General features: G+C 55.6%; 1 protein-coding gene across 1 annotated transcript; it reads left to right on the forward strand.

Moving 5' to 3' along the window:
* Nucleotides 1-599: 599 nt before the first annotated feature.
* Nucleotides 600-6,849, forward strand: Cfap410 (cilia and flagella associated protein 410). Its single transcript, XM_032888866.1, has 7 exons — nt 600-759; nt 1,755-1,773; nt 2,483-2,529; nt 3,611-3,840; nt 4,927-5,098; nt 5,502-5,577; nt 6,454-6,849. Exons 1-7 carry the CDS (start codon nt 683-685, stop codon nt 6,580-6,582), a joined length of 750 nt encoding a protein of 249 aa, XP_032744757.1. The 5' UTR covers nt 600-682; the 3' UTR covers nt 6,583-6,849.
* Nucleotides 6,850-9,682: the final 2,833 nt, after the last annotated feature.

Consider the following 9,682-nt stretch of genomic DNA (forward strand, 5'->3'; position numbering starts at 1 on the left):
TCCCCCAAGCCCCCACTTCTCGGCATTGTGTTTTGAGATAATACCTCTCTCATTAACCCAGTCTTGCGGGAAACTGTTTGGTTCAGGCAATCCTCCTGCTTCAGCCTCTGAGTGCAGCAACTACAAGTGCGAGCCATTGCCTGATGGTGGATTAGCTGTTTTGTAACACAAAATCCCTGCTTTGAGCTCAGCAGAAATGGGCGAGGGCGTAGTGGTGACCAGGGCTATGGCAGGATCCCGAGCAAGCGGTCCCGGAGAGGTTTGTCCTTCTCGATGTTCCCGAGACCTGCCAGGCGTCCTGAGTCTCTCACACCCATACCTTTCCCACCCGAGGCAGCCCATTTCGGCCTCTAGCACCCAAGAATCCTAAGGGCCGTCCTTCCCGCGCACGCGCACACAAGATGCAGGCGGAATCAGAGGTCCCCAGGCAGCAAAACCCGGAGTCTCGCGCACGCTGAGGGCCTGCGGGCGGCCAAAGGGGCGAGGCGGATTCTCGATCCCGGAAGTCAGGCCGTCCCGCTGCGCTCGCGCGCTTCCGCCCTCTCTCCTGGCTGCCAATGGGATCCCAGGCTCCTCCCCTAGAGACGCGGGCCCCGCCCCTGGAGACGCGCTACGGCGCAGGCCTCTCCCGCCAGTAGCGTGTACAGCTGAGGGGCGCCGGGCCGGTGGCCCTGCGGCCACCATGAAGCTGACACGAAAGATGGTTCTGTCCCGAGCCAAGGCTTCAGAGCTGCACAGCGTGCGGAAGCTCAACTGCTGGTGAGGCCAGCCAGGCGCGGGAGGGAGCAGAGGCCGCGCTGAGCGCCTGCTGCCCCAGGCTAGCTAGGTTGCAGGCTCACACTGGGGCACTGCCTCAGGGTTACGGTCCTCTCAGGATAACTAGAATTTCTCTCTAATCTCGCTGAGGGGTTTTCACTAACCTCTGTGACCGTGTATGGTATCTGAAGACAAAGGTGTTTAGTGGCATATCTACTGGGAGAGACTGAGGTTGTAAAGTCGTGAATCCATAAACAGTCACTAGATGCTGGAGAGGGTGACCTGGTGTGGGTGACAGCCTGTAACTTAAATGTTATTATATGGATGATGCACTCAACGTTGCATGGCCTGGTCACACTAATACTGAAAGCCCTGGGCTTCTGAAGGAGTTTGTATTAGTGGGGGGGTGAAAGAGCTACAGGCGTCTCTGGGGACTCAGGTGGGACGCTGCGACCAGAACCTCTAGAAGGGGCAGAGCAAGTGCAGACCCTTGCTTCTAGTGGGGTCAGTAGCGGAAGGAATGAGCTCTGTTAATTAAAAGCCTTTCTCCGCCCTGGCACATCTGGTGTCAGGGCCACAATCCTCTCTGTCCTGGGTTTTCAATAATGTCCTTCTTTGTGGAGCCAGCAAGCCCATTAGGGCTCCCTCTGTGCGAGCAGAAACAACAGCCACATTGCAGGCCTGTGAAGTCTGCTTCATAAGTTGCATGATCAGCCTTTGCGCTTGGCCTCTCATGAAGATCCCCTTTGTTTATGTGTATGACGAAACAGCTTTCTGCTATGGGGAGCCTGAGTAAACCGGGTACCCCCATGCACCAAGTGCGTTAGTATTGGCAGAAACCAACTTAACTATTTGTGATACCTTCCCCTGTTACCTGGGCAACCAAGCTTCCTTACTGTGCCCTTCTGATCATACAACCTTTAGATTTCTCTGGGGAGGTTTTGTTTTGTTTAATATTTTCATTCGACAAATTAAAGTATATTTCTTTTCTTCTCCAGGGGCAGCCAGCTCACAGATGTAAGTTCTGCCTTGATTGGATCATCTCCCAGATGTCCCTTACCCCCAGAAGAATAGCTAAAGTTACAGAACTGTGGTCACCAGCTCAGTGCCTTGTCCTGCACAGAGGAGAGCAGAGCCAAAACTCTGCACTGGGAGGAGTCCTGGGTGGTGATTTTCCTCAAAGACATCAACAGAGGCACTGTGCCTGGCCTCCCCTCAGCTTCTGGAGGCTACACCCCAACCCCACCCTAAATGGCAGGCACCTGGGACTGTGGAGCCCACAGCCCAGGTCTGATCCACAGAAGGTGTGTTGTGACCAAAGCTTAGCTGCAGTTCTGTCCGTCTTGGGCCCAGCTCCAACGGCAGGGAGAGTGTCCGTCCTTTCTCTGTGCCTGAGCAGCAAAAGAAAAGGTTGTGTTTCTCAGGGTAGGAAACCGTAAGATCCCTGGCCAGGCGTCCTCAGAAGACACTGACTATAATGTCCTGTGTCTAAAACTGTCGTAAACTGTCAGGTAGAAACACCCAGGGCAGAACACCCCAAGGGCAGGCTGGGCCACAGACACCAGCATGCAGCTGATTTCTTCTGAGCGCCCTGGTTGTGTGCAAGGCTGTACCCCTTGGCCCCGTTAGTGCAGGTGACAGGACGCAGGACAGATGTGCCCACTGTCCTGAGAAGTGACTACAAGACACTCTTGTCAACTCACCAGCCCTGTTCTTCCCTCCCTAGATTTCTATATGCCGGGAGATGCCCAGCCTGGAGGTGATCACACTCAGGTATGTGACTGCTATGTTGCTGTAGTCCTGGGGCATGGAGGCAATGGGGAACCTCATGTCTTTCATGTGGGGTATGGGAAAACATTCCCATCTAGGGAATGGGACTTCAAGAGCCTGGTCCTCCTGCAGCTCCTCTCAGCCTTCTCGGGAGCTTACCTGGGTCTCCCAAGGCTCCCCTCTGCTTGCCCACTCATATTCACCCCAGGAAGTCATCTGTGTGCTTGTAGCAGGCCCCCTAATAATGAGCAGTAGTTCTCCCTGAGGCCACATCTGTCCCCCAAAACTCCTAGTACCCTACCTCCCCTGCCTTCCTGATCTCACCACCTCTAGGAGCTCCCCCAATACTCTAAGCCTCTCCTGCCCATCCTAAGACCCAGGATAGGACTGATCTTACGGCCCCTACCACTGCCTGCCCAGTGCGTGTCAGCATGGTGCTGGTGGCTTTTCCTGGAGCGTGTTACCCGCCAGGGCATCCTCGCAGGAGGGACCATGGATAGGGCTGGCTCAACAGGCCAGGCCCTGGCTCTGGCTGGGAGGTAGAGTGTTTGGCTAGTGTTGAGAAGAACCCCGTGGGTAAAGACTTGGTATGTTGAGTTGATGGGGACTTTGGGGGTTACTTACTGGATGCTGTTTTCCCTTCCTGTGTCTGCACACTTTTTCTGTGGGATGGGAATCACCCTAAAATCCTGTTTGTCTCTAGCCTGGGATTGTGGAAATCTGATTTGGTTTCTTTGCGAATGTGTGAGCATTCTTCATTCTTAGCCTGCCCTGGGGCTAAGTGTGTCCCCTGGGAGCTCAGTGCTGTCTCTGAAGGAGGGCGGGGCGTCCTGTCTGCCACAGTAAATGCAGCAGAGCCCCAGGCCGAGGAGCTGCCCACGCCAGCTGCATCTCAGGTAGAGGGGCTCCTGCTGATGCTGCCCCTTGACCAACCCAAGATATTTGGTTCTGACCCATCTCTAAGACGGAGACACCTTCTCATGGTACTCGTGGGGGAGGCAGATCCACAGGCGGAGGCCACTGGCCCGTGGAGACCCGGTCTGTGTGGGTCCCTGACAGTGTGCTGCCCCCCCACCCCCTGCAGTGTCAACAGCGTCTCCACCCTGGAACCCGTGCGAGGCTGCCGACGCCTGAGCGAGCTGTACCTGAGGAGGAACCGCATCCCCAGCCTGAACGAGCTCTTCTACCTGAAGGACTTGCCACACCTCCGGGTGCTATGGCTGGCCGAGAACCCGTGCTGCGGCGCCAGCCCGCACCTCTACCGCATGACCGTGCTGCGTAACCTGCCCCACCTGCAGAAGCTGGACAACCAAGGTAGGCTCGCACACCCACCCACTGGCCACTGAGGCCGCACCCCCCCAGCACACCCATTGTTCAGTATCATCGGGAGCGGTCCCTGTGAGCGTGTTCCCTTTCTGAGGTGCCATTGCAGGGTTCAGTACCCTCAGGGCACCTGGGCTTCTGTCCCTCAACAGTCCCCTCCCTCTGCCTCCCTCCATGAGGAAAACCCTTGTGCCGAGGCAAGGATGTGCAGTGACCGGGCAGCATGTGGTAGCCAGGCCTCGAACCACACAGAGGACAATCCTACTGCTCCCACACCATGCCCACCTATGCTGTGTGGCTACAGGCCCCTCTATCATGGTGGAGAGCCCTGCCCTGGGCTCTTGGCAGGGTTCATCTCACTGACTCCATGGGATGATGGTTTGTTTGTTTTTTTTTTTAAAGATGTATTTATTTTATTTAATGTATGAGTACACTGTCACTGCCCTCAGACACACCAGAAGAGGGCATCAGATCCCACTACAGATGGGTGAGAGCCACCAAGTGGTTGCTGGGAATTGAACTCAGGACCTCTGGGAGAGCAGTCCGTGCTCTTAACCGCTAAACCATCTTTCCAGGGGAGGTGATGCTCTGAACGGTTTCTGATCCTCCTCTGAACAGTTTCTGATCCTCCTCTGTTACATCTAAGCAGCTGTCTTCTCCCAGAAGCTCACTAAACAAGAAGTGAAGTAGGGTATATGTGTGAAATCCATTTCACTTTTAAAGTTTGTCCGGGTGACTAGAAATGTAGTCTGATGGCAGAGAGCCCACCGGTATGTGCAAGGCCCGGGCGTCCAACCCCAGCACCACACAGACTGATCTGGCTTGGCGTTTTTGCCCTTAGAAGAGGCCACACCCGAGGTTCACAAGTACCCCTTGCCCTCCTGCCAGGCGTCCCACACATTCTGGGACTGGGGATCGGAAGGAGCAGGACTAACTGTCCCCAGGGACAGCAACCCTGCCCTCCCCACCACAGGGTGCACACAGCAGTAGACAAGCTGACGCCCCGAGGAGGCACTGTGTGGAGCCCATGCTGCCCAGGCCCCCTGACACCATTACCTTCCTGTCCTTCTCCACAAGCCGTGACGGAGGAAGAGCTGACCCGAGCACTGATGGAAGGCGATGAGATCACCGCCGCCCCCAGCAGAGAAGGCGCAGGCAATGGCTGTCCCAAGCCCCCGTACACCCTCAGCTCTGTTGGCTCTGCCACTGAGACCAGCCAGCACCTGCTGAGCTACACAGAGGAGACAGAGTGAGCCTGCAGGGGGGCACCTCGGGCATGAGAGGGAGGGGAGCGACCTCAGGAGCCTGCGTGTGCACACCAGGCCGTGCGTGGGTCCTCTAGAGGAGCTGAGCTCTGCGGGCGTGGCCACAGCCCACCATTGGGCTCTGAATCCCACCAGGGTCACTTCTGTGCCTTCCCGGAGGCCCTGAGCAGAAAGCATTGCCAGGGGGAGCCCTGGGCACAGAGAAGTTGCTCTTGGTGGCTCTGGGCCCCTATTCTTCACGCTGAGCTCCTGTGCCATTATAAAGGCATAGAAGGCACCTGCCATCTGTCTCCCACTCTGGGCTGGGACCACTTGTCAGTGTGACTTGATAGTGGTGCTCAGAGCCTTCTGACTGCCGTACCCTCAGTGTCTCCCTCTCACCAACAGAGTCCAGGGCCAGACTGCCTCAGACCAATCTCCTTCCTTCTCACCAAGGGACACTATGAAGAATCCCAAGAATAGGGTGAGTGACCACTGCCCCCTCCATCCAGAGAAAGGGTGGAGATAACATGGAGTCAGGTCAGAGCTCATAGGAAGAGTGGGGTACATGAGGCAAGAGTGCACACACGCTGGAGAGATGGCTCAGTGGTTAAGAGCACTGACTGTTCTTCCAGAGGTCATGAGTTCAATTCCCAGCAACCACATGGTGGCTCACAACCATCTGTAATGAGATCTGGTGCCCTCTTCTGGCCTGCAGTCACATATGCAGACAGAATGCTGTACATAAAATAAATAAATAAATCTTTAAAAAAAAAAAAAAAAAAAAGAGTTACACACACACACACACACACACACACACACACACACACACCACTCAATTCCAGGAGCAGGGCTGTGCTCACAGACTCCAGACCCTCAGTTGCCCCACAGAGAATTGTCAGAAGGCACTTGTCTACCCCCTGCCTACCAGGCGTCCTCCTCCCTGCAGCTAGAATAGGCAATAGGCACTCCTGTCCCAGAACAAGGTCCGCCTTCCAGCTGGTCGCCCCTGGACCTGCATCTGTAGAACAAGGGCACACACAGGGGTTTGCAGAGGCCGTAGTGTGCTGCAGAGGTCAGGGGTCAGAAGCTGAAGTAAGTTATTCACTTCTGGCCTGTTCCTCCCAGTGAGCCACGGGTGCTGCCCCTCAGCCACTCATGTCTCTCACCCCTTTCCACCCCTTTGTATGAGAGGATCCCACTCTGAAGGGCGTAGGACCCTCAGACCCAAGCCTGGCTGTAACTGGATAGGAAATTGTACCAATCAATGTCTGCGCTGTGACTGCCTGGTAGGCCTCAGACTGTTTACCCTAGGAAGGATGCCACCAGCCAGGTTCTAGGTCATTCTTTCTGTCCCCAGAACATCCTGACCGCCATATTGCTGCTGCTGCGGGAGCTGGACACGGAGGGGCTAGAGACCGTCCAGCAGACTGTGGGCAACCGGCTACAGGCACTGCACAGACTGGAGCCCCAGGAGGACATGGAGTGACTTCACATGCGCCAGGATCTGGACCCTGTTACATCCTGAGGAAATACAGCTCTGCCTGGAAAGCCTCCCTCTGGGTTCCCAGTGCAGATGCAGTGGCTGCCGGCCAGGCTGACCCTTTTTCTGTGCTTAGAGCTGGCAGAGGTGCTGCCCACCAACATGGCCCCTGGGACTTACCTGCTGAGGCCTCGACACCCTGGGCACCGTCTGACCCTGCCTGAGGGGAGGACTGTACAAGCCATACCCTCCAATAAAGCACTGTCTGTCTGGGCTGGAAGGTCTGGGGCAGGAAGCATCTCAGCGGCGGGCAGGGCCTTGACCCCAGGGTTATGCTGTTTCTCAGCCACTAGGGGGAGCCCTGGTATCCCTGTAGCAAGCCTCCCTGGGAACTGCCTGGAATATCCTATGGGGCACTATGTCCCAGGTGTCCTTAGACATAGCCTGGGAGAATGGATTTCTTTCAGGACAAGGCCGGCAGGACACTGTCCTGTTTCTTTCTTCTTCAGGAGAGGGATGTCACCTAGGTAGAGGGACTGTTGGGGACATCCAGGGTCGCTCATCATTCTGAGGTTCCAGATACCATCAACAAAGCTGTGTTTGTTAGAGCAATTTGGGGAGGCCCCGTAGCTTACCCAGGCAGGGCCACCTTAGTGCCACTCTGGGGTGACCTTACACCTGCCACAAGGAAGGTATCAAGGTTAACATATGTAAAACGACCTGAGGAAAAAAAGCCTAGAAGGGCCAAGGGACAGGTAGAGCAGCGTGTGAAGAAGCCTGCTGCATCCAGTAGCCGGCTGTGTAGGTGACCTGTAAGGGTCTTAATGCTGAAGGGTCAGGGCAGCTGGGCCCTTGGCTCGGCTCCACCACTGGCCCCCTTCCAAACATGGGAATACTTTCTCCCTTAATAAACTATTTCTACCAGTGCCTGTGTCCCAGGTCCAGTTCCTCGTCCCAGGACATAAGAGTCAAATGCCAGCAGGTTCCCCCAGGATCACACCCCATGCCTGTAACAACCTAACTTTCCATCTCCCTGTGACACACTCACATATACCTCAGGGATGGTCAAACTACCAGCTCCGCTGAGCCTCCAATCCCTGACCCCCACCCCCAGCCTCTGCCAGGCTGGGGACAAACTAGAGCGCAGCATGTATCCCTAACCTGGAGCCGAGCGTGGGACGTTCAGCCTCTTCTAAATCTTCAAGATCTAGGCCCTGGAGCAGGAGTTGGGATCTCAAGGGTCGAGTGCCCTCCCATCCAACTCCCAGCAGGGCTGGATGTGGTACGGGAGGAAAGACATGGCTGCTCTGTACCTGAAGCCGCTGCCCTCACCAGGGCCCAAAGGTGCCTTGCAGCCAAGCAGGTAGACCCCGAATCTAGCAGGGGTTCCACACTGAGAACTGAGTCTATGCTGGAGGACCAGGGCACAGGACAGTGACCCGACCCCACCCGGCCATGAACAAAGTGAACCACACAGGTCCCATGTCTGGATCTCCTGCCCTTCCTGCCTCCCCATTGCAGAAGCCCCTGTGTAGCAGGGGCCCAGACTGAGCAAGGGTGAGTACTACTCTAATCTTCGGATGTCAGGCTGTCTTCAACAGCCTGCTGTTGTCCCCAGACCCTGAGCTGCTTTGGATGGAAGGAGAACACCCTGACAGTTGTGGACATTGATGGTGACTCTGGAGGAACAGGTGTCCCCTGGCAGGGCATCCTGCGCCTGTCAGTTTAGGACCTGAACAGTTACGATGGCCTATTAGGTTATTTCCAGGAAGGTTTAGTGATGGGGAAGACCCTCCTCAGGGTATCAGCACCTAGCAGGCAGCCCAGATATTAGGGGGTCCAGGTAAAAGGCAATACCGCCGGCCAGCCCTTCTCGCCGCTGTCACCACCCTCTGCTGACGTCAGGAGCCAACTCTGACTTTCCAGCGTGGACAGAAGATCCTCCAGGCCCTAAGCACTAGAATGGAACTGCTAAGACGACCCCAGCTTGTGAATTTAGCAGCTCCTGGGCCCTCAGCTTCCCCAGCAAGCAGATGGCCATTACTGGTGTGGTCTGGATAAAAATGACCCCCACAGACCCATAGGGAGTGGCACTGCTGGTAGGTGTGGCCTTGTTGGAGAAGTGTGCTACTGTGGGGCAGGGCCTCGATGTCTCAGATGTTCAACCCTTCCTAAGAGCCACTGTGGCCGTGGCGTCTACTCTATTCGCAGCAGTAAAGCCCTAAGACAATTAGGCTGCCGAGCCCACTTGTGTAAGCCAGACTGGCGAACCCACATTTACAGTGCATATATACATTCTCCTGGTTCTGTTTCTCTCGATCTCTAATACAGGCTTTGTGCTCAAGGCCAAACCCTCCAGGATGCTGTGATAACATTAATCACTCCAGGACTCTTCTCCCAGCAGCTTTGGGGGCTCCAGCTAGATGAAGCAGCTGGTTACATTGACTGGGATACCCCCACAGCAGCCTTACAGTGACCCACAAGGAGACTCCTACCCAGGGAAACCACTGTCCCAACTTGGCCTTCAGGCCCTCAAAGCCAAAGTCACAACCCTTGACCTCCACATACCCAGAGACCAGAAACAGCCTCCACCTGTTGTAAATATTGTAAAAATCCAGGCACTGTAGAGGATGGACCTAGCGGCGACAAGAAACCCTGATAAGTAGCTTAGAGAGGGATCTGAGGTGGGGTTGGCCAGGGCTCAGCCCTTCACAGACTTCTCTGAGGAGCCAGCTTCCTGGTCTCAAGAATTTCCTGGGTGTCAGCAACCAGCCAAGACCATATACAGACCCGGGCCCATCGCCCACAGGTCGATACCCCAGCCATTCAGGGAGCAGGTATGGGGCCCACATGAGGCTCAGTAGCTCTCCTCAGCCCTTCAGGCAGAGTTAAGGACTCAGGCTTCCCTAGCCCCTTCCCAGGAAGGTTCCCTAAACTCTGGTCTTGCAGAATAGCCATGGGTAGGTAAGGTTTGCACCCAAGTCCTGACGACCCTCTTTCTGGGTTCCTCAGGTCATGCTGTCCCGGTGACTGTGCTCTAAACAGGTGACTTTATTTCTAAAAAAAAAAAAAACCATGAGGCTCTGTTCGGCCGTGTGGTGAGGCA

The sequence above is a fragment of the Rattus rattus genome, chromosome 18 (genome assembly GCF_011064425.1).
Source record: "Rattus rattus isolate New Zealand chromosome 18, Rrattus_CSIRO_v1, whole genome shotgun sequence".
Lineage (NCBI taxonomy): Eukaryota > Metazoa > Chordata > Mammalia > Rodentia > Muridae > Rattus > Rattus rattus.

Bases quoted from the DNA above. Each gene is read 5' to 3' on its own strand.
- Cfap410 (XM_032888866.1), top strand. From the start codon at position 683: ATGAAGCTGACACGAAAGATGGTTCTGTCCCGAGCCAAGGCTTCAGAG. The intron at 3,841-4,926 runs GTAGGCTCGCAC...CTTCTCCACAAG, and splicing joins GCAGAAGCTGGACAACCAAG to CCGTGACGGAGGAAGAGCTG. The intron at 5,578-6,453 runs GTGAGTGACCAC...TTCTGTCCCCAG, and splicing joins TGAAGAATCCCAAGAATAGG to AACATCCTGACCGCCATATT.